Source organism: Silurus aristotelis (genome assembly GCF_946808225.1).
Source record: "Silurus aristotelis genome assembly, chromosome: 4".
Classification (NCBI taxonomy): Eukaryota; Metazoa; Chordata; class Actinopteri; order Siluriformes; family Siluridae; genus Silurus; species Silurus aristotelis.
In genome coordinates, this window is record NC_139577.1 from 4,998,917 (window position 1) to 5,025,097 (window position 26,181).

General features: G+C 38.1%; 1 protein-coding gene and 1 long non-coding RNA gene across 3 annotated transcripts in view; both read right to left on the bottom strand.

Moving 5' to 3' along the window:
* LOC310725568 overlaps nucleotides 1-26,181 on the bottom strand; it is a 224,887-nt gene that overhangs the window by 102,112 nt on the left and 96,594 nt on the right. The window lies entirely within an intron of this gene.
* gfra1a (gdnf family receptor alpha 1a) overlaps nucleotides 1-26,181 on the bottom strand; it is an 89,439-nt gene that overhangs the window by 4,725 nt on the left and 58,533 nt on the right. For both annotated transcript variants that reach the window (XM_083540480.1, XM_083540479.1), the window contains 5 exons: nucleotides 15,089-15,440; nucleotides 12,455-12,564; nucleotides 8,895-9,029; nucleotides 3,798-4,000; nucleotides 1,253-1,297 (listed from right to left, as the gene is read on the bottom strand). In XM_083540480.1, the coding sequence (XP_083396606.1) occupies nucleotides 1,253-1,297; nucleotides 3,798-4,000; nucleotides 8,895-9,029; nucleotides 12,455-12,564; nucleotides 15,089-15,440 (845 nt within the window). The remainder of the gene's footprint in view (nucleotides 1-1,252; nucleotides 1,298-3,797; nucleotides 4,001-8,894; nucleotides 9,030-12,454; nucleotides 12,565-15,088; nucleotides 15,441-26,181) is intronic.

The window sequence follows — 26,181 nt, forward strand, 5'->3', positions numbered from 1 at the left end:
TATATATATATATATATATATATATATATATATATATATATATATATATATATATATACACACACACACACACACAATATGACCAAAAGTGTTGGAACACCTGGCTTTTCCAGCCATATGTGTTTTTCCCCCAAATGTTTACCACAAATTTGGAGGCACACAATTGTATAGGATGTATTTGGACGCTGTAAAATTACTGTACATTTTCCCTTCACTTAACCTACGAGACCTAAACCTGCTCAAGCATGACAATTCTATTCATAAATCCAGCTCCACCAAGATATACTGTTTACATGGTTTGGACTAGAAGGTCTTGAGTGGCCTATAGAGCCTCCTCACCTCACCTACATCAGTACATGATTTTTCTTATGCCCTTGTCACTAAACAAGCAGGACGCTCCACAAGCACATCCGATATCTAGTGGAACATCATTTCAGAAGAGTGGAGCGTATTGTAACAGCAAATAGGGATTAATTGTGGACTAGGATGGTCTGGTTTTCTGGCTAGGCATCCACAAAAGTTTTGTCTATATAGTGTATGATTACATAACTTTCATACATTTACTATTACGCTTGATTTGTAGGATCATCCATTATAATAGACATTCCCTCACCTTTTTACTCTCTTGAAGTAAATGGTCATGCCAAGAAACCATACAGGCCTCAGTCCTGAAGACATTCTTATAACTAATGTTCATTCTCTCTCTCTCTCTCTCTCTCTCTCTCTCTCTCTCTCTCTCTCTCTCTCTCTCTCTCTCTCCTCTCAGGGGTCATGTAGGGATGAATATTTTTGATAAATAAAAAAATTTAAAATATATGATTGTGCTTTTTTTTGCATTTACATATTATACTTACAGTATAATTACATACTGTATGTTTCATTCCAAGCTTTATTTGTCTTAATGACTATATGCATATAAGTGAATGAAATAAACCAAGGTTATATATGTTTCTTCCATTTTTCTTTTTGGTGCACGTAACTTTTAGGTAAGAATTGAAATTGTGTGTACTGATGTAAAAAATAAATAAATAAATAAAATCTATTTATATCTCTGTGTTAGTTGCTACATTCAATGCTTATAAACATATATGTGCAATCATCAGAATATAAATCAATTTGACAATGTGATTGTCTTTTAGTTGGCATTATTGTCAGTGTTATTTTAAACACCACCTTCTGGCCAATCAGAGTAAAAAATTCACCAAATCTGTCGAACAGGAGTGTGATGTTATAGCAATGCAGTCACACTTACCACACATAACATATCCATTGTTTGGTTGGTCTTCAGCTTTTGTGCCTGGAGAGAAATTAAGAAAAGGATCAAGAGATTGCTATGGCAAGCACTTCTACTGCTCCAAAAAGCGTACTTGAATGCTCTTATAAATTTGGACTCCCTTAGAAACTAAAAAAAAAAAAACCCGCTGAGTTATAAAGTGGAAATTGAGGCAAACTTGCGGAAATTGAGGAAACATAATCACCACAATCAGACCTCAAGGAAAAAACTTTCAAGTGGAAATTTTGAGTGCATCCACCACCACCAACCCCCAACCCCCCCCCCCCCCCCCCCACACACACACACACACACACACACACACACACACACACCTTTCTAGTGCTGTGTCTTTTTGTCTATTACAGTCATTACAGAAGAGCAGATGCAGTTCCGCTTAATGCACTGGCTTAAACCTGGCCTGATCATAAATAAATTAGACAAATAGACTCTGATTTAGTACTGACTTGTAAGATTACAGTTCAGAGACTAATATTTTAGAGTTGCGTAAGGTTTTAAAGAATCAATCCACTAATGAAAATTGTGGTAATTAATGTTAATGCTAAAAATAAGCACACTTTGTGTATTATTACCGAGCTGCCGAGATGACAAGGCATTTATATTTTAATATAATTGCTTGTCCACAAATTACTACACTGAGACCACAAGATATGTTCATGGCGATGAGGTGCTCAGTCTGTGACCACAAAATATTACATCGTAGCCACAATCTGTGTAACTGGAGCACATGACTTATTATGTTGGAGCTGTTTACATTTTTATATAACAATGTAAATAGTATTGAGACGCTAATTTTCCAGCCATCTGTGGTTCTTCGCCAAACTGTTTGTGTACACACAATTGTATCGGACGTCTTCGGATGCAGTAGCATGAAATACTCTATTTACTTAGACTAGGAGATGAAAACGTGTTCCAGCCTAACAATACCACTGTGCGCAAGGCCAGCTCCATGAAAATATGCTTTACATGGATTGGAATGGAAGATCTAGAGTGGTCTGGAGTTCTAATGTTAGCCCTATTAAACACCATTTAAACGGATAACCCCAGGGCTTCCTCACCCTTCATCAGTACCTGAATTTAGTAACATCCTTGCGGCTGAATGAGCACAAATCTCCAGAAGCGCACTCCAAAATCTAGTGGAACGTCTTCCGAGAAGAGTGGGGGGTTATTATGACAGTAAAGAAGATTAAATGTGGAATGGGATGTTTAAAAAGCACTTACTAATCTTATGTTCAAGTGTACACAAAAGTTTTTTTTTTCTCTCCATAGTGTCCTCAAAATGAACTATTATCAGTCATCTCAAGGTTTATGATTTAAAAATACAACACAAGCTGAGCATCATAGTGACAAAATAGATTTTGAACATAAAACGTTGTCCTCAATTGAACTGCTCTTTTGCAAAACCTAAAAGCTGAACCATTTTTGAACCACAAGAACCAAACCACAGAGTGCTACTGCTGTGCCTTTTAGTTTGGGGATGAAGGTTTTACTAAATACCTGCCAATCATTACTGTACACCCTCAATAACATGTTTCTGCTATAAACAACAGAGTGAATCAATTGTGAAAAAAAGATTTAATAAGTTCGCACCATCTCGTGCCATATTGAAAATCATCTCAACCCTCCCGACGTTATCAACACACCGTGTGGCAGCTTGGCGTTTGCTTGGTGAAATCTGGCCGTGAGCTTGGGGGAAATGAGTTTTATGCAGATGAGCAACAGCTTCTGTTAGCACTCTGTGTGTTTGGCATGGCCCCTGTGTTTGTGTGTGTGTGTGCAACATGGAAATGTGAGGTGCTTTTATAAGCGGTTTGGTGACAGTGTAATGAATTGGTGGAACTGATGGAGCCAAAGTCCAGGATGATAAAGCGGTGCCTGATACGCTATGAAAACTGTTTATCATTTATAATTTATTTCCAGAGAAAGGTCCTGACCTGACACTTGGATAAAAGAAATGGAAACAAATGCTTCAGTACTTCTAAATGTTGCACTATTTATCACCATTAGGATATGATAATGTGCATAGTTGCGATCTGGAATAGCAAACTTGTCCTTTTAGTTCTTGGGTTTAATTGTATTTGTTCTGTCGGATTTGCGAGCTGCAATTTTTTTTTTTTACATAGAAAATTCATCCCGAGACTGAGGGCTATTTAATTAGTTTGCTAATTCTCGCTCTCTTTCTTTCTCTCACTTTGGAAAGGGGATGTCTTGGCAAGTGGAAATATATTTAATACAGAGAAATGTATTCAGGATTTCTCATTATGAGATTACTGTACATCAATTATACATTATAAACCCTGCGTTCTAAGCATTTTCAAGTTAAATTAGTTTACTCTTCAGAATCTTGTTAGTCCCTGGAAATGAAAATTAAATGTTTAAAATGTACATAACGCACTCTTAATTTTGAATTTGCTAAAAGTAAAAGAACTGTCTGCTCTCCTCTTTGGTTATAGTAGAAATATATAAGTGAGCCACTTCAGCTAACTCTATGAGGCCCAGGACTGACCTGCAGGTTTCCACAGAAATTATACAATGAGTTGTCTCCGGGGTTCAGGTGGTTGCCATGAGATTCTGGCTCCAAGGAGTTGGGTGATTTTTCACGTCCTCGACCTTTTTTTGACTGACTGATCACCGGCGTTGTGCTCTGCACTGGAGACGACTGCCACACGCTCACATCTGTCCCGTTTCCAAAAGCCTGAATGGAATTACCTGCAGAAACAATAGGCAACATTGGTGACATCTAAAACTTAAATAGTTGTATGTATATATAAATATATACACACACACACACACACACACACACACACACTATATTCACAACTGACTTTACCAGCCATATATGGTTCTAATCTTTTGTCCGTACAGTGTATAAAATAATATATATCTTTATTTATTGCTAGTCAAAAAAAAACTTTGGGCAAATTGCTGTTGTATTAGAGAGGAACAAGCTGTCACTGGGTGGTAACAATAACTCTGCTTCTCATTAGACTGCAGAAAACCCTGTTGTCATTTCCCCAAAAAGATTTCAATACAAGTAATAATGCAATCTTGTATGGAAAAATGGAAAAAGTTATTCTTTTTGGTCATTAGTACTGGACCTTTGAACCCTACAATAGTTTTAACACCCACACGCAAACAGAGGTTGATTCTGAACAATATAACACCTAGATTTGTCAATTTCCCGATACTACGACTAAACATAAAAAAATGCATATAATGCCATAGAGTATTATAGCATTTTATACAATTACTGACACTAAGTAAAGCAAGCAAATGAGTTTATTATTGGCCATGTAAGATTCACTTTCAAGGTTTTTTCACTTGGCAGATGCTCACATCGCCAGACACTGTAATAACCAAGAAAATGGAAAGAAATAAATAGAGCATGAGGAAATGTGCCGACTGGGTCTTTATATTAGTTTATTAGTCCAGTAATATGTGCATTTAGTTCAAAAGATGCTTGTATGCAATCACACATTTTATGCGACTATTATATATTTTTGTATCAGCACTACAACATTGACAACTCGGACAAAAGTATTCAGAAACCCGACTTTTCCAGCCATATGTGGTTCTTCCTTATACTGATAAAAACAAAGGTACACAATTGTATAGTATGTCTCTGGATGCAGTAGTATTACATTTTCCTCTCACTTGAACTAGAAGATCCAAAAAATGTTCTTGAAATTGATCTACAGTAGGAGACCCACTGCCCCTGTGTGCAAAGACAGCTCCATGAAGATATGTGGCCTGCTATAAAGCTCTGACCTCCACCCTATTGAACACCATTGGTATGAATTGGTCCGCTGACTGCACCCCTCCTCACCTTACCTAGATCAATTTTGAAAAACATAATTGTTATGCTGGGCTCATAAAGCACAACTAATTTCTCATTTTTAAGTCTAAGAGTCAGTGGCCATTTAAGAACATCTGGAATGAGATTTACACTTCTTAAAAATAAAATATAATACATTTAGTTTTCCGAAAACGGCACTGTTTTGCCTGCCTTTATCGATCGTCATCGATCCTACAGATCGATGTCTGAAACACATACTGTATTTTTGCTAATGTACACACACTATCCTAGAAGGAGGTGTGTTTGTATTAGAGAGATAAACACTGCGTACACCAACATGCATGTCGATATCTAGATTCTGTCCCTGACACCCCTTTAGAACAGTGGCGCTAACCTTCAGCTGGGTAAATACGCCACTGATAAATATTGGATTACACCAATGATTAAGTGGCAGCGATTGTATAGAATGTCATTGAAACGAAGCGGTTTGATGATTGACTGTTCCTGGTCTATGAGCATCAATCATGATGGAAATAAGCTGGATTGAGCTTGGTTAATTATTAATCTAGTGTTTGTTCCAAACAGCCTGATCTCACCCTTTTCTTGCTGTCCGTAATACTATACCGATTCTTCCTGTTCCTGTGCGAGTGAAACACATATTGTGATTAGTAGCAACTTCAAGGACTTTACTAAAAAAAACCAACTATCTGATTAGTATATAATAATTTATTTTCTATAACAGCAGCACTGTAAATCAAATTATAGGTCTATCATTCATTCAAGTTTCTATAGTAACAAATTGGTTGCATGGATTTCTCTAGCAGATGATGTAAATGAACTGATTAAGAAATGGTGTGTTATTGGGTATATGATCATTTCTGTGAGGAATATTTTTAGTTTGCTCACACAGAGACATGACAAAGATTTCCACCCATGGCAATGTGTAAAGGATTGAGGATTTGAGGTTGTTTTCTGGTATCTTAATAATATGACCGGCCGATGCTGGTTTTTACTTTTTACATTTTGTCATGGATTAACCTTTAAATTTTATAATACTGCTCACTATCATGTGCACTGCTCACATGTATAACACTTATGTGTAATGTATCTCTTAACTAAAGGTAATCCATGTATGTACACCTTGTGTTTTTGCCCCTCCAATCATGAAGGTACTATCCTCTATTACACCAGTTACCTCTGAACATTACCTCACATGTTACCTTACAAAAAGCATACAATGTGGCGGAGGTATACTTGTTCCATTTATATTTTTTCAACAAAACAAAATGTCAGATCTCGGTGTCACCATAATCGGTTATTTCATACTGAGCCATTTCATCTGCTGTTTAGTCATTGATAGTCTTAATCTTAATGCTAATCTGTCTAAGAAGGAAGCAAGTAAATACTCAGATTTCTTGAATGATAAAAAAATCTTTGTATACGGAACAGATATTAATGTAAAGCCAGAGCTAAGACTAATGTTTTGGATTTCTTTTTTATCACCATGTTCGGTATGTTGTAACATCACAGATGTATATAGCAACTAGTTAGCACAGTTCAGGCTAAGAGTGCTGTGATTTTTGAGTGCTATGATCTTTTCCTTTTCCTTTTAAAGACATTTACTGCGGCCATATCCACGTTGCCATTATCATATAGCTATGCATATGCTGTCTAACTAGTTATTTATCTAGCTAGTTAGCTTTTCTAACTGGTTAATTGTTATACACAGTGCAGTAATAGCCTAGCAGTCGCTATAGGATCATAAGTAAATTGGCAAAGTATATATTTTTAGAAATGTTATTTTCCTAACAAGTTTGTACTGAATAATTTTAAATAATATATTAAAACTGTTCAAATGTCCATTTCAGATCACATTTCTCTTCAGCAATAGCTTCATGAGAAGACAGATAGGAAAGAGGCCCGCAGGCCGCAGAGAGAAGCTCACGATCTGACGGCACAAACGAGGTGCCCTAACACCTGTCAGTGCGTTTAACACTCTGCTCGGCTAATTAGGCACGAGAGAGAGAAAGCATCAGCGAGACTAGGAGAGAGCTGTCTGTCTCTGTAGCCTAACATCCATCTTTGCAGAAACCAGAGGGGCATCTGGAATGAGAACGATGTGAGTCTGATTGTTTTCATGCTGCTGTATTCTGGCAAAAAAGGAAAGAGATGACGTGTGTCTTTGATAGACGGATGAGAAGAGAATGGGGAAAGCTAAAAAAGAAATAAATAAATGATGGGAAGATAGAGAGGAGGACAACCCAGTTTACACTGCCGAGGAATGCCTTTCAGTCTGCACAGGAATGAACCTCAGGAAACAACACTCTCCCTCTCTTAGCTTTTAATTTCAAGCTTCATTTTTTTTTAGCATTTTAACCTCTATGGCTCATACCATCGCATCTTCAGGAGATCGTCAGGAGACAAAACCTGTTTTATTCATCCCCCTGCATGCTGGTTTGTGATTAATTAAAAATAGGCTGAGAAACGACAGGTTGCGTTTCGGGAATTTGGAGTGGAAAGGAAAGACATGGGAAAGAGCAAAGAGTGTCTGGTTAGGAGTTGACTGAGGTGATGATCAGTTCTTTGATAGATAACAACATTCAACAAGCAGAATATTATCATTTTGTACAAGAAGGCAAACAGGTAGGGCCTAAAAGACAAGGTATTTGTCTTCAAAAACATTTAGAATTTTATATAAAGAATATTATATCATGATTTGAAAAATAAACTTTTATGATACACATATTCAAGTTTTTTTTTATTTGGGAACAAACAAACAAACAAAAATAATAATTTGGGAACAAACAAGTTCTTGGTGGACAAGAAATGGAAAACAATGCTCACTCTGACACTTATTACCATACTATGCTATTTTTGCTCATCCAGATAATTATAGAGCATGTAAACTTTTTATATTCCAAAATTTGAAAAGTTAGTTACGAAGCCATTAAAGTGATTTATTACACCACATACAGTACACAGTGTACACAGATAAGGCATAACCTTATGACCACCTGCCTTACATTGTGTTGGTCCCCCTTTGCGGCCTAAACAGTCCCGACCTGCCGAGCATTAACAGCCTTAACTTTTTTTAGCAATATCAGCTACAGGAGCTCATCTGTTGGATCTGTTAGCCTTCGCTCCCCACGTGCATTAATGAGCCTTGGCGGCCCAGGACCCTGTCACTGGGGCACCACTGTTCCTTCCTTGGACCACTGCAGACCAGGAACAGCCCACAAAAGCTTCAGTTCTTGAGATGTTCTGACCCAGTCATCTAGCCATCACAATTTGGCCCATTTGAAACTCGCATAAATCTTTACTGCTGCCTAATATATGCCGCCCACTGGCAGGTGCCACAATGAAGAAATGATCAGTGTTATTCACTTTACCGTTCATAATGATATAATGCCAATGGTATGCCTGGTTGGTGTATATAGTAATATATATGTGGATCGAGCATTAAAAGGATGTGTGATACAATTGCGAGGGTGCCGAGGTTCGGTTTCAGGAACAATTACTGCGTGTAACATGGCGATAAAAATATTTTAAGCAATCATATATTGTTCCATGATTTTTGCTTCTAAAAGAAAAAAGAAAGAACTTTCGGTAAAGAACATGATTCGACAGGTCTCTGGATGCGCTTAGGGGAATGTCACTGGGACGAATAAAGAGTGCAGGAAGCACAAAGTAGAAAAATGGACAGAAGACTGAAAGCTACTGGAGATCTAACCACAAGATAGAGAGATAGAGATATATTAAAAAAAACTATAAAGGAGGAGAGAAGGCAGGCAGTGGTGTGTTACTCACGCAGACAGGCGTTGTCAGTGAAGAACTCTGTAAACCGTTCGCAGTCCTCTTTGCTGTTGCCGCTGTTACTACAGTCGCAGAACGGCGACACGCTGATTTTTGGGGAGCGCAGGTAGTTCGGGGTCATCACCGTACCTGTGGAGGAGAAATATGAAAATCTGATTCTTTATTGTTGCAAATCTCACCTTTCACTTTGTGTCTCTTTGATACATTAATAAAATAGTATTTTATAAAAGCAGATTAGGCCATACATCTGCCACAAAGTTACAGATTCGGATGAATGCTCACGGTGTCATATGCTATTGATCCTATAGTGCAGGGGTCTCCAATCTTTTCCAGAAAGGGCCAGTGTGGGTGCAGGTTTTCATTCCAACCAACTAATGGTCACACCTGATAGTCATTGAAAATGAAGATCATTAGATTTGAACAGGTAGAATTTGGTGTGGACTTGCTTGGTTGGAATAAAAACCTGCACCCACACTGGCCCTTTCTGGAAAAGATTGGAGACCCCTGCTATAGTGGATAGAAACATTGCAATGTGGATTTGGTTAGGTGAGGTTGTGAGGCGAAGTTTATAAAAAACTAATAAAGCTTTGGATCGAGTCTCCACTGTCAGTGCTTTGTCACAATCTAAGTAAAGCTTGAGTTGAAGTCATGCAGTTTCTCTATGACATGACGTGTTTTTTGAAGAGATTGAGAGAAAAACTGATGGATTGACTGAGCAAGTTGTTTCCTGGACTTTCCATAACAATAAAAAACATAACCAGTGGTGGACAGTAATGAAGTAAATGTAATTCATTACTGTATTTAAGTACTTTACTTTGTACTAGTTTAGGTTCCCTGGTGGTCTAGTGGTTAGGATGCGGCGCTCTCACCGCTGCGGCCCGGGTTCGATCCCCGGTCAGGGAACCAACCCCAGCCATTAGGGTTGCACAAGCCTTAGTGCCGGTCCCAAGCCCGGATAAATGGGGAGGGTTGAAAAAAACATGTGCCAAATCAAACATGCGGATGATCCGCTGTGGCGACCCCTAATGGGAGAAGCCGAAAGAAAGTTTAAAATTGATACTAGTTTACTTTGTACTTTACTTAAAAGTTTCCATTTGGGGAAACCTTTACTTTAACTTTACTACATTTCAAAGTTACATATTTTTTTAATGGACTACATTTTGCAAAATCAGTTGTTCCTTTTTATTTATGAGTGGAAAAAACTGGTCAAGCCAACAATCAGGGTAGAGCGTGTGCAGTTTGACCTTGTTTTGAAGCAGAACATTTTGAAAGTTAAATGTTGGAAGAAACTCCTGATTGTAACTCACCACAACAGTAGTTGTGTAGTCATTTTCAAGTAGTTGAAAAGAATAATAATTTGAATAGATATCCATCAGGGTTTGACTCATTAATATCATTCTTTTAATAGATCAGTGTGCTGAGAAAGTATTTTCACATAAACTGAGTTGATTAAGCAAAGAGTCTTGCAACAAAAATATTAATAGCAACATTATAGCCATAATAAATCATAGTACTTTGGATACATAAGTACATTTAAAAGGCAAATTGTACTTTTACCTACTGTATCTCTAACTTAAGTACATGGTTTATGTACTTTGTCAACCACTGAACATAACTACAAACATGTACAAATACATTGTAATCATGAGCAAACTGCTGTTAAATAAGAAGAATAAAACAGTTTAGGAAGTGCTGTTACAGGAAAACATTTAACATCACGGTCTTAAATGTCACCTTGCGTAAAACCCCATACCACCTCATCATGATTGGATTTTTGTTCCTATAAATGCAGTTCATTAGAGTTAATAATAACGAATAATTGTCTTTTATTCATTATTGGCTTCTAGCTTTATATTTTTACATTATTAGTATTCCATGACGTTGGTATTGGACATGGTCCATCTCCAAAAAACTGTCCTCAGTTTCTGACTACTACATATGTGTTTCTTATCTATTTTTATATTTTTATATTTTCAATCATAATAAATCAAACAAGACCGGTCTCTAATCATCCTAAAGATCTAAAGGTCTAAAATTGGGATTTTCTAAGTAGATTTCAAACCTAAAAAGTATATTTTAACAGTGCAGTTGTTTAGGTGTTCACTTGAAGTACAACACTCAATCGTATGTGACTAAATATGGATGCGTTTTCATATTCTGTGTTGGCCTAAAAACCTTTATCTCCATGAACAATTAATTTGATTTCACACAATTTGGAACTGGTTAAACTTACAGGAACGATCTGTTTATGAGGATCTCGCGTTAAAATCAAGATAGCAAGAGAGAAGCGCATCTCCCCCTCATCTAACCATAATCCGCTTGGCATGAGATTAAAGAAACATCACACATCTGTTTTGAAATCTTTTATCCCTCTCTTTTTCTTTTTGTATCTCCGTATCTATCTGTCTCTACATGGTAACAGGCAACAATCCAGAGGTACTTGTTTTTGGGTTTTGTTTTTCTGGCAGAACAGCAACGCATTTGCACCAGACACATTTCTGCAGTGTTGTTATGGCAGAATGTGATCGATGAAGCAGGAATGTTAGTTTCAGTAGATGAGAATAAGAACACAAAAGGATTTGTGTGCAATTCCCCCTATTCTCAATTTGCTAGTGCTGGACTTTCCGTTTTTATTTTTTACATCACATATCCTATTTTGTGACTCACTACAGCTCTTACTTTGTTTCCAAAAAAAAGTGAACAGAGACCTTCTGTCTGGGAAAGATGACATTTTTTTTTGCCACTAAAGTCTGTCTCATTGTGTAAACTCAATGGAGAGAAAAGGCTCAAATTATTCAACGAAATATAAATGAATATGAATGAAAATGAAAAATGGGCATGCAGAGGAACCGGCTCGGCCAACCCGATCTCGCACAAAATTGTTGGAATTTTAATGAATGATTTAGTTTGGCGCTTACACAAATGAGACGATATAAAACAGCAGGCATGTTAGCACTAATTCATTACTTTTCATCTGGGTTTCAGCTTGTGTACTTCCTGTAGACATTCAAGTTGCCATAATGTGTCAACTTGACTTGGTTAGGAGGTGTATTGTTGAAGCATTCATTTTACCAATAGTTTAACTAGGTTTATTCACAAGACTCTAGGGAACGAATCTCTAGACTCTTCCATTGAACAGTGGGATATAACTAGTTTTAGTATGACTCATCCTCTGTGAATGAATGACTGGTAGCCAGTACAAAACATTACATCATACGTATGAATAATAATTGACGCTGTCAGAGAAAGATATATGTAACTTCAGTTTTGCATGGGCAGATCTCATTTACGTATGAATAATTGCGATTATGTATTCAGTGGCATGTTTTAGAGCTGGTTGACTGAAACAATATTTAATGGAATAATGTTTCACCTTGGACATTTTTACATATTAAAAGTTAGACCTGTGAGAAATTTTGTGTCAGTGTTTGACACGCTGTTTGACACTACGTCTGGTACACTGGATATATACATTTTTTTTACTTCTCAGTAGAACTAATGAAGTGGCTCAGTCTTCGAATGTGTTTCATTACACCCCCTTGCCAAATCCTTACCAATGAGACCCGAGTAGGAGAGAAGGCAATCAGCATAGTTTTCTTTTAGACAGCCAGAAAGAGAACGTGGCTCCGGCTGACAGTTGGTGAAGAAATCGGCTAGACGTGACCTGAAACATAGACAAATTCCAAATGCAAAATAAGAAACATCTCTCTCTCTCTCTCTCTCTCTCTCTCTCTCTCTCTCTCTCTCTCTCTCTCTCTCTCTCTATATATATATATATATATATATATATATATATATATATAGAGAGAGAGAGAGAGAGACATTACATTATCAGTAGACCAATATACTGGGCTATTGTCCCTGTCCCTGACACGTACATGTATTTTCAAAATGATCTCAGCAGCAGTGCTTCGTTGCTAAGCATAGAGGAGGAGAAACTAAATTAATGTGGTTGCGCAGTTGTTTTAGGCATATGGTGTGGGATTAGCGGGAGACTGAAGGTGTCAATCCATCTCCAGAAAACACAGCGAACCCCTGCGTGCTGCACATCAGACCTCCTACGGTAACCTCTGAAACTCAAATCGCTTCCAACCGCCTGTGGAAAAACATGCAGTCAGGAGCGTGCGAGTAAAAAAGACTGAAGCTGCTGCGAGTACAAAGGGGCAGGAGTCCAAATGTTGTTCATTAATTCGTGTGTGTGTGTGTGAACATCAGGTACGCAGGTGATCGCACTTGCAGATGCTCGCATTTGAGGAGTTAAACTATCCCTTTTATCCGCTCTTTCTGTCTTTCCTTTTCCGCTTTGAGACTTCTCACTTCTCTGACACATACAACCCCTTTGAGATCCCACCTCCACGGCGCTTTATTCGGCCCACAACAAGCCACTTACAGCACGTCGGGGTGCGCTCCAAACTCCAAAATAAAATTAAGCGCTTATGCTTTATTGCTACACTTCGATAATTGTGATAATTGTCCCGTGAGAACGCTCGGTGTTTCGGGTTAATGTGCACTTTATTTCCCAGCAGAAATGCAGATAGAGGATTAGCGCTAACTGTCGCCGCTGGTGATCGCACGTAATCACAGACGCCGCGATCCCGGAAGTCTCGGCTCCTCGTGTGGGTGTGATGTTTGTTTGCACCTATAAAGCCTCTGCTTTACAGTGCCGTGTTGTGTTAATGTGTGTTGCTATGGAGTATCACTTTATGGGAAGGGCTACGACAACAATGGCAAGGATTCTCATAGGTGTTTATTACAATCTCTGTTTATACAAAAGACCGAGTCAAATCAGAGGTGGGCGATATAGAATATTTTTTGATGGTTAAAGACATTTCTTTGATGGGTTCCCTGGTGGTCTAGTGGTTAGGATGCGGCGCTCTCAATGCTGCGGCCCGGGTTCGATCCCCGGTCAGGGAACCAACCCCAGCCATTAGGGTTGCACAAGCCTTAGTGTCGGCCCCAAGCCCGGATAAATGGGGAGGGTTGTGTTTGGAAGGGCATTCAGCGTAAAAACATGTGCCAAATCAAACATGTGGATGGTCCGCTGTGGTGACCCTTAACGGGAAAAGCCGAAAGACAGTTTAAAGACATTTCTATGATGCATCATGTGCAGGAGAAATGCTCTTTGGGATGAGTTTAAAAGAGGTAAAAACTTGGATACACATCTGATTGCATTGTTGATTGATTGTTCCATAGCAGTATGTTGGGATGGGTTGTGTTGTGTTAGTATTTTGTTTAATATCTACATCAAATTAATGGTTTAAATGGGGAAAAAATAACATTTTGTGTATAAAAGTCACTTATATAATATAAAACATATTAAATATATTTAAATTCTCCTATATAAAAATGCAAAGATACTGATACAGAGGTCTCAGACAGGTGTATTGTGGAATAATTCATCACAAATTTAATACATTATATACACAAAAATTTTGGGACACCTGACTTTTTCAGCCATATGTGGTTCTTACCAAACTCTTACCACAAAGTATTGGGAGGGACCCTACTGTATAGAGTGTCTTCAGATGCAGTAGCAGTAAACATGTTCCAGCATGACAATCCCCTGGAGCTTCTTGAAGATATGCTTTACATGTGTTGGAGTGAAAGATCTTGAATTGCCCGCTTTAAATCTCTGACCTCAACCCTATTGAACTGGATGAGTCAGAACTCACCCCACGCCTACTCACTTTACATCCCTTCCTGACTTTACTAACACCCTTGTAGCTGAAGGAGCACAAATCTCTTCAAGCCTAGTTGAATATCTGGTGGTACATCTTTCCAGAAGATTGAAGGTTATTAAAACAGCAAATGGGGACTAAATATAAAATGTATTGTTTTTAAGAAGCACATATGAATCTCATAGTATGGTGTCCACAAACTTTTGTCTATATTGTGATGAATCATTTATCAAGCATGTTGTATTTTATCTAATCATTTATTATTAAGTTAATTCAAGAAACATGTTGAATTAGCATCCCTTCTCTCTTTTTCTTCAAAAACCCCCAAAAAACTAATCAGTGATTGAAAGGAAAATGCTCAGAATACAATAAAAAAGCTTGAGGCTAAAAAAAGTTTAGACTGGAAATTCATTATATATTTGTTTTCCTTTATTACATCTGGGATAGACACTGATCCATGACATTAATAATGACCGTATGATCCAGAATAAAGTGGAGATGTGTGCGTACCTGCAGATGTAGTTACTCTTGCAGGACATTTGCAGTTCCAAGCAGTTGGGCTTCTCCTTGTCCTCATAGGAGCATGCAGGGACAATAGTCTGGCGCCGACGCTCTGAGCAGGCTGACTGGTCTCCTGGAGGGCACGAGCAGTACAGCATGCTGTAGCTGTGTCGGGGAGGCACCTTGTCGAAAAACTGACGCAGCGCCTTGTGGCACTTGCGCTTGTTGCACACTTCGGCCGTGGAGACGCGACTCGTGCAGGGGCTGATGTAGGCAGAGCGGTACTTCTTACACGTGTCATTCAGATTGCACGCCTTGGCTGCGTTGAGGCAGTTGTTCTCCTTGGCCAGAGCAGGGTCACCTTTAGAAGAGAAAAGAACAGAAAAAGGGTGACATGTTGGTGTTTATTATAATAAATCGACAATAACTCTCCTAAGGCAAAATCACCCCAATGTGTTTGTGGAAGTTTTTTTATTACTTTCTTTATAAATTCACACCAGAGGTATGTCTAAAAAAAAAACAAAGCTTTCTATCATGAGGACCAAGGAGCAAATCATTTCAATCTGAAGTTCTGAAAAAGCATCAGTCAAGTTTTTTTGTGTTTTATTTTAAAACTTTAATATCCCACAGATATTATTAAATGTATTATTCAAATCTGGCACAACCAGGACATGTGAATCAGTGATAAATAGGGAATTAGTCCGTGTAACAGTATTGCTCAACCTGACGCTCCCACCACCATGCTTCACCGTAGGCATTGTGTTTTCTGGGCTATTTTGTGTGTAACATGAGTGAAAACCTATGAGTCATTTGTCCTGCATGAACCTGGTGGTGATTCGGACAGCAAGAAAGACAGAAAGATACTAAATTCTTCAAGCATTCCTTTTCCTTATATATAAATTGATATAAATATCTGTAACTTGCATATTGTACTGGATGCCCAGGAGGATTCAGTCAAAATGGGAGATTCTGGATCCCACATTAAATAATAAGGTATTGAGGCATACACTTTATGTTGCGCATTAAAGGTTGCTTGGGATTCTCTCTCTCTCTCTCTCTCTCTCTCTCTCTCTCTCTCTCTCAAACATCAAATTTTCATATACTACCATATAAATTACCAATCTTTACTACAGTTCTGTCAATATGGGTGACAGAAATCCTGTAAACTATAACCTTAGCTTTTTTGTAACGTTAAGTCAAAGAGAACCATCCATTTAGAGCCCTGCAGGCTAAAGAAACGGTCCTCGGACAAAAAAAGCAGAGTCATCAAAGCTGCCCCACACGCGAACATACACTCTCTCTTCTCTCGCCTCGCCTGTCAGCTTCCGCTAATTGCCCGGTTTCTTACAGATGCCGCCATTAATTACCATTCCTGGAGACTTTTCAGAAAAGTGGCGCAACAGCAGCAGTTTGGCTTTTAATAAGGGCCAATTAAAAAAGTGGAGAGAGCAGGATTGCTGGAGAGTGGAAATGTGTGTGTGCGTGCTGCAGAAGCATGTGTATGAGTGAATGTGTGTGTATGTTTTCTGTGCCACTTCAGGGCCAATAAGCACTAGATAGAGTGTCTAAAAGAGCTGGTCGATGGGCCATGTGCATTTTCAGCATCACAGCTGGCAAGAAAAGATGTGCTTGTTTGTATAGTTGTTTCAGGCCCAATTAACGGATGACAGAACTGGTTCTAGCTGGTACAAGATCTGTCATTATAAACCGTATGACACCCAAAATCCTTTCATTCTTCATGAAGCCAGATGTTAAGAGCAAGTACTAGTGGTATGATTGAACTTGTGCACATTTCTTTGACTAATTGTCCTTGTCATTTCGTAGTTTATTTTATATAACACACTTAATCCCAGATGTACATTGGGATTACAGATGATGGACACCTCTCATTAAACAGAAAGCAAATACAGTTTTGTTTTACGTCAACACGTTCATTCAACAAAACAATACAATTATTTACAATAAAGTCCCCACTATCATTTAGTGTTTTCAACTTTTGTGGTCTCAAATCCCCTTAAATCCCTCTATACACAAGCCATCCTAATCATGATATTTTAGAGTCTATAATAAGATCTAATAATAAGTGGGCAACAACTTTTGGACACCTGACCATAGCATTAGCATGTACTTTTTAAACATTCCAGTCAACATTTATTCCCTATTTGCTGTTATAGTAACCTCCACTCTTCTGGGAAGATGTTCCACCAAATTCTGGAGTGTGCCTGTGGAGATTTGTGAGATTTCATTCAGCCAGAAGGGTGTTAAAGTCAGGTACTGATGTAGTGTAAGGATGGCTGGGGGTGCATTCAGTGTTGACATTCATCCAGTTCAATAGGGTGGAGATCAACAATATGCTCTGCTCTATAGCAGGTCACTCAAGACCTTCCACTCCAATCCATGTAAAGCAAATCTTCATGGAACTGGTACTTTGGTGCTTTGCGCACAGGTACACTGTTATGCTTGAACAGTTTGGGTCTCCTAGTTTAAGTGAAGATTATATTTTAATGCTACTGCATCCAAAGACATCCTGTACAATTGGCCTCCACATATGGCTGGAAAAGCCAGGTGTCCCAATACTTTTGTCAATAGAGTGTAAATTGTGTATATTATAGAAGCGATTTCTAACATTTTGGTGAAAACGGTTTGCCGAAGTTTTGGTCTCATCCCAACAAATTAAGTTGCATTTTTATTAAATCCTCTTTGTTTATTTATTTATTTAAATTAATCTCTCAATTTAGAGTGCGTGATGCAATAGCAGACTATACCTTGTGCAATGTGCAGCAATTGTAAAAAAAAAAAGTGGTAAACAATCTGATTTAAAGTTTTACATGCAGATTATTCACAAATTAAACATTTATTCAAATAGGCTTCATTAAGTCCTCTAGGTTCCAATTTAGGCGTGAACATGAATATTTAATTTATTCCGATAGACGGATCAGTTGGATTAGTCATGGATTACTGTATTAGTCTGCATTTAAATGTAGCTATTGTTTGGTTCCGTTATTAAACAGAGCTTAATGTTGTTTTTTTTTCTATTGTTGCAAACTAAGGGATTAATAACTTTAACTGTTTTATTCGCAGGGACTTGAGGCTTCACCCAGCAGAAAACATCATCCCCTAGGTGGTGCGTGCAAATCTTAGTCCTGAGACATTATATATTCAATTGCTCAGCAAATGTTTGGATTGAATATTGTATAAAAATAGATAGCAAATTAGTAAAATACAAAATGCAATTCACCAAGAAATGGATAATACTGAAGTGAATGGATATCATTTCAAGCCATTCATGAAAGCTTGCTAACCTTTACCTAATAAACTTTAGCAAAAAGCTTTCAGAGCAACATGACTTTGTCAATGTTGTGAATCTGGTCAAATTAAAGCCTGACACTGATGAGAATGCATAGACCTTCAGATGCACTTGAACAAATATGTCTATACACTACACTATATGGTGTATGTGAAGAATTGTGCTCATTCAGCCACAAGGGCGTTAGTAGGTAGTTATATTGGTGAGATGAGGAGTCCTGAGGTGCAGTCAGCATTTTTATAATCACACTCTTGATGTCACCCAAATGAGGATGGGTTCCCCTTTTGAGTCTGGTTCCTCTCAAGGTTTCTTCCTCATAACATCTAAGGGAGTTTTTTCCTTCCCACAGTCGCCACGGCTGCTCATCAGGGATAAATACACATCATTCACCTTCACTGTTAAGTTCTGTAAAGCTGCTTTGAGACAATGTCTGTTGTGAAAAGCGCTATACAAATAAACTTGACTTGACTTGACATTCATCCCAAAGATGTTCAATAGGGTTGAGGTCTGAGGTCTACAGCAAGCCACTCAAAATATTCCACTCCAACCAATATAATGCATATCTTCATCTTCTTTGTGCACAGGGACAGAAAAGTTAATCCAAAAACATCCCAGCAGTAACAGTTGTGTCTGTAACTAACCCAAAGATAAACTTATTGCGGCTCTGAAAATAGCTGCATACTATTAGGATAAAGGAAGTCGTGTTTATGACGGACACAAGAGACAGTTGCTAATAATTAGGTAAACAGATCTCGGCTAATATTTAGTGACTCCAGAACATTCTGCAGTGTGTAAACAAGCTGGTATCTGATCAAATAACAGGCATTAATAAGGCTTCTAGCACATAACAACAATTCTCAATTTTGATTCTTTAGCATGCGTGTTGTAGGGAAAGTAACCAACGTTCGAGTGGTGACAGTAACTCAAATGCAGCACACAACATCGAGTTTTCCTGTAACAACCCAGAATATTTAGCACTTATATGTTTTTTACATAAATTCAGTAATCCCTCGCTTTACAGAGGTCCGAATCCCGCGCCCCCAGTTTATCGCGGAATTGCATTTGCCACATAACTCATTTGTTTTTCCCAGTCTCAAAATTCCCAAAAAACTTATAGGATATTGTTTTTATGAAGTATGTGGAAATAATGGAATTGATTAATAAAAATATAATTATTATTTATAAAATGAAGTAAAATGTAAATACAGTACAGTACTGTATACATAAAATAGCATTTTTAGGGTGGATTACTGTATGTACAATTCTGGAACATTCTGTTTTGTAAGAATAATATTATATACATATAGTTATATATTGCATTTATTGCAAAGAATTGCTGTTTCCGTCACTATTTTATTGCATTAAAACATTTTCAGAATAAATTCCCACAAATGGAAATAGGAAGTTTTGAAACATGCACATACATTTCTTATGGAGGTAACAGTAGAACAGCAAATGTGCATTTTTTTACATTTTAAATGTAGTATTAGTGTTTCATCTTATATGTTAATTAACACAAACATTATTGAAACGCTATTATTCTTCTCAGTCAGTTGCAGTCATTTTACATCTTGACCTTTTGCACATTTGATTAGCTGCTGTAAGAGCAAACGACCACATCCCTTCTGATGCTTCTGCTGGACAGTAAAACGATACACTCCCACAAATACACACACACACACACACACACACACACACACACACACACACACACACACACACACACACACCTGCAATGTAGAAAAAGCCTTGCAAATTCCTAGCAAAGTGGCAAACATTCCCACACCTACACCTAACAGACTGAACATATGCTGAGGGCATCAAGTGTGCAGGTATGCAAGAGAGGTGTGTGTGTTTGTGTGCGTGTGTGTGTTACCTGAGTGATATGTGCACAAATGTGTGTATGTGTGCATCACACTGTATACGCAGCTGTCTACCTTTTCACAAAGTGTGAGAGTCATACCTAAATCCTGTGTGGGCTTGTGTTTCACTATTTGTGTGTGTGTGTGTTTGAGCGTAAACAGATGGCTCTGTCTCTAACCCCCGTATCATGCGTACATTGACTGAAGAAAACATTTCAGGGAGTGGTTGTGTGTCTCAAGAGCGGAAATTGTGCTGGTAACACACAGATCCACCTACAGACCACTCTTGCTTTGGCAAAGGTTATAAAAACTTCTTCACAAATTTTATTCACTAAACTTTTTCTTACATCCTAATGCCGAGTGTGTGTCTAGAGCAAATGTCTGAACGTGTGTTATGGGAACTAACTAAGTGTCTATACACTACGTACTGCACATAAGCTAGCTAGTAAGAGATTTCTATGTATTTCATGTAGGAAATGTAATGAGTGTTGAACAGCAGGAACAGACCAACACGCATTTATCATGAGCGATTTAACTATATATAAATAAACAAAAAAATAATACGAATTTTAAAATACAGGTAGTCCTGTATTACGATATCATCTTAACTTGAAAATATCATAAGTCGAGAAATTGCCTAGCCATTGGTGATCAGTATGGGGTAGTGTACTATAATTTGTTAATAATTTAACAAACAGCAATTAACATTACTGTAATGTATAAACTATAAAGTGTCAAAAAAAAAATATTCTCGCGATTGTCGTGAGTTAACTGATTAATCGTGATTAATCGCACATTTCTATACCTTCTAAATGTACCTTAAATGATTACCTTTCAAGCGTTTAATACTGTAATCAACATGGGCGTGGCCAAATATGGATGCTTTATGCAAATGTATGTTTATTATTAGCAAAACCAAACTCAACCTAGAGCATGAAGACAAAATGTGTTTTAAAGTGAATGTTTTAAAGTAATTATTAATTATTAATTAATTTACGTAAATCACCAGGGGACCAAACGGAACTTGTTTCCAAACGGACGGTTTTAATTGCCGGATGTTTGCATCATGGCGGATTTTGAAGCTTGATTTGAGACTTGGCGACTCAGTAAAACAAATGTTTAGTGATTCAAACGGGTCAAACAGAAGTGTCCGCTGCACTAATCGCACATTAATAAAATTATTGCTGTTAAAGTGAATTTGTGTTAATAATTTAGACAGCCCTAACATACATATGTGTGTGTGTGGCAGAGGGCGCCTGGACGAGCGAGTGGAGGGTGGAGCCAGACATGCTCTGTTTAATAATGATAAAAAGAAGAGATACAAGAGCTAAAACTGGGTTTTGAAACACCAAAAACACAAAAAAATGCGTTATAACACATCATACAGCACATATACGTTGCTACGTTTGCCTAATGCACAGAACTTAAAACATTTGTAAGATTTAAAAATCAAAAGTAAAACTATCCTAACTCTAATACAGTTCACTGTATTAACAATTTTTGCTTACTTTGCATTTAAAAAACAAACCTTTTTTGTAATACTAATTCATGAATCTAATTAAGATCTTCACTGCTGTATGTATATATACATACACACACACACTGAGCGGCCTACCTATTGACGGAGGATGGCATGTATGACACAAACAGACGAACGGACAAGGCCATCTGCTCACATCGCTGCAATCAGAACCCCTGCGCAGCAGCTCCAGTTTCTCACACAGCCTCAAATCGATTAGCGTCACCTGTTTCCTCCCTCCTCCATCTCTAATTTTCAATTATAGTGAGAATGTGTCTGAATAATGACCTTGTCTCCCATTGCGCAGAACCGAAATAACACTGCACGGATTATATTGCAAGGCAGGGCTAGCGTTACACTAATGCACGGAATGAAAGACGGACCGTGTTAGCCATAAAACCTTTTATCTGTCCTTGTCATCCAGTTTGATGGAGATGTTACTGTTGTGATTCTGGGATCAAATTTCAATGAAGAAAAAAGATTCACCTGAGGGTTAATGAGAAAACGCAGAGTGAAATGAGGAGCGAACGGCAGCTTTATTCCACCCTGTTATGTTAGATAGTATTAGGGTCAAGGGTTTGATTGAGGTGCAGTCATTATAAGAATCTAATACACGTGTGTGTGTGTGTGTGTGTGTGTGTGTGTGTGTGTGTGTGTGTGTGTGTGTGTGTGTGTGTGCTACTAGACAGCAAATTAGCTGACTTGCCAGGATGCTGATAGACAGCAAATGCTATACCAGACATTTTAAGAGTCTGCTCTGAGTGTGTATGTGACCAAATGTCCCTATAAACATATGAATATCTGACATGGTTTGACTGAAAATATCACCCTCTGAACCTGCAAAAAATATAAATAAATAAAACCACAAATTTTCCCTTTTTAAAACTGAGGATATGGCTACAGCTAGCATAAGAGGCATTGACTAAATTACCTACTGTACTTACGAGTACAGTAAAGTTATCAACAAAACAGGAATATCCATGCTGGTATAAAGTACACACACACACACACACACACACACACACACACACACACACACACACACACACAGGTAAATCCATTCCTTGCTCTGTGTCATCACATTGAGGTAAAAGGGGTCAGAGTCAGATTAGCCCCAGAGACTAATTACTGTGTAAACAGACTTGCTGTACTACCGCCCTGCTGATGCTCTGTGCTAATAATTAGCCGGTGGTTTCCTGAAGAAAACGTCTATGAAATGAAAGAGGGATGAGGAGATGAGTGAGAAAAGTATGTATTTGTATGTGTGTGTGTGTGTGTGTGTGTGTGTGTGTGTGTGTGTGTGTGTGTGTGTGTGCTGTTGATTGACTTTAACAGCTTTGATTACGTCCCATGCAGAGTAAACATGGCTGTGTGTGTGTCCATGTGTGTGTTGCTGAATTGATGAGGGTGTTTGGAAAACTGGGATGTAATGGGGCAGAAATGATGGCAGAGGGTGGAAATAAAAGCTTGTTTTGCACTTACAGCGGTGAAAGGAGCTCGAGTATTTTTTCTGTTTTATAGGGCTAAAGTGGGCTGTGGGTTTCCATTGCTGTTACAATTTATGTAACATGTCTGTAAAAAAAAAAACATTCAGAATATCGTTATTTAGGGGAAAAAATTTGTCTTTACATTGAGCTTTTAAGAAAAGGAAATGATACCCCATTTACATAGTCTCATGATATCTATGTTAAGTAAAAATTGAAACACTTGGTTGGTGGGCTGTTACTGATAAATAATCTCTGACCTCTCATGCTGTTTTGAGACTGTATGTGAAGCTGTGTTTCTATTTCCTTCAGCAAGTTGATTATTATTTTATAACAGCAAATTCTTTGAAACCACAGTAATGTTTATTAAAAATGGTCATTTTATATATTCATTTTATAGTTAACATTGTGGACGAACTGTGAAACTGCTTTTCACTTTTCCTTTTCTTGACTTTAATAAGTCATAACTGGCCGATCGAGATGATACAGCGAAAACACAGAGGAAAACCCCCTCTGTTCAAGACTGAAGACTTGGCCATGGCTGAAATTGTAAAGGCAGCCTTCAGTTGAGTTTTTGATATGTTCATATCCACAGGTGACATTTGTCTATATGCAATACATCCTTAATGTGAATGCAGCTCTTCCCTTAGCACCACATATTCATAATTCAGGGTCATGGATTGGATCAATAATTGGGTTTTCGCTAAGTTCTATCCAGTTTAGACTGAACAAAGCCACCAATTTGTCTATGCTATGAACACTAAATAATGATGACTGTCACATGTAGGGATATTGTGACCAAAACAGTATCGAAACAACAATTCTAAATTTGATCGTCATTCATAATAAATTGAGAGCTGTTAAAAAAAAACATACAGTTCATGTATAAAAAAAGGTCAATAAACCATCAATATTCACTACTGAACTTTTTTTTTAGATTGTTGGTCAATTTTTGAGCAGAGGCTTCTATATAAACTCGTCATATATCATATATAGCGGATTCAGTGGTAAAGTCATATGCCGAAATATTGAAATCATTGCTGTACACAATGTGAACACCTAAACATCTAAACACATCAACGTTCATTCTGTTTATATTTAACCTAGAATTTTATAAAGATATGGACCTTCCATAATTGTTTGTATAGTGAAACCTTTATAGTCATATTTCGTTGATGTTACTCTAGAATTAGTGCATAAGTATAAACCTGGATCCACTGCCACTGCTGCTGATATGGACAACGAATCAGCAACGTCTGAGAAATCAGAGCTGAGAATTCAGCAGTGCAGTGGTGTGTTTAATGTAACTGCTCATGCATCTGAAACGAAGTCCTGCACAATGAACCTGCCGTGGAATCTTAAATTATTTTGTGTTTATCGATTTGTTTTTGATGCCGAGCGATTTCTAGAGCAGTGTAGGTCAATAAAGAGTTTTGCGTCGCAGCTGGTAAACATAACTGTAAGTGAGCATTTACATCGTATATGGAGTGTGTATAGAACAAGCATATGTGAAACTGACAAGGAAATGTGCTGTGAATAAAGTGAACTGTCATTTTTATTTTCTCTTAACGTGAGAGACAGAAAGCAAGCTTTTATATATATATATATATATATATATATATATATATATATATATATATATATATATATATATATATACAGTGAGGAAAATAAGTATTTGAACACTCTGCTATTTTGCAAGTTCTCCCACTTAGAAATCATGGAGGGGTCTGAAATTGTCATCGTAGGTGCATGTCCACTGTGAGAGACATAATCTAAAAAAAAAAAATCCAGAAATCACAATATATGATTTTTTAACAATTTATTTGTATGATACAGCTGCAAATAAGTATTTGAACACCTGAGAAAGTCAATGTTAATATTTGGTACAGTAGCCTTTGTTTGACGTCAAACGTTTCCTGTAGATTTTCACCAGGTTTGCACACACTGCAGGAGGGATTTTGGCCCACTCCTCCACACAGATCTTCTCTAGATCAGTCAGGATTCTGGCCTGTCGCTGAGAAACACAGAGTTTGAGCTCCCTCCAAAGATTCTCTATTGGGTTTAGGTCTGGAGACTGGCTAGGCCACGCCAGAACCTTGATATGCTTCCCACAGAGCCACTCCTTGGTTATCCTGGCTGTGTGCTTCAGGTCATTGTCATGTTGGAAGACCCAGCCTTGACCCATCTTTAATGCTCTAACTGAGGGAAGGAGGTTGTTCCCCAAAATCTCGCAATACATGGCCCTGGTCATCCTCTCCTTAATACAGTGCAGTCGCCCTGTCCCATGTGCAGAAAAACACTCCCAAATCATGATGCTACCACCCCCATGCTTCACAGTAGGGATGGTGTTCTTGGGATGGTACTCATCATTCTTCTTCCTCCAAACACGTTTAGTGAAATTATGACCCAAAAGATCTATTTTGGTCTCATCTGACCACATGACTTTCTCCCATGACTCCTCTGGATCATCCAAATGGTCATTGGCAAACTTAAGACGTGCCTGGACATGTGCTGGTTTAAGCAGGGGAACCTTCCGTGCCATGCATGATTTCAAACCATGATGTCTTAGTGTATTACCAACAGTAACCTTGGAAACGGTGGTCCCAGCTCTTTTCAGGTCATTGACCAGCTCCTCCCATGTAGTTCTGGGTTGATTTCTCACCTTCCTTAGGATCATTGAGACCCCACAAGGTGAGATCTTGCATGGAGCCCCAGCCTGAGGGAGATTGACAGTCATGTTTAGCTTCTTCCATTTTCTAATGATTGCTCCAACAGTGGACCTTTTTTCACCAAGCTGCTTGGCAATTTCCCCGTAGCCCTTTCCAGCCTTGTGGAGGTGTACAATTTTGTCTCTAGTGTCTTTGGACAGCTCTTTGGTCTTGGCCATGTTAGTAATTGGATTCTTACTGATTGTATGGGGTGGACAG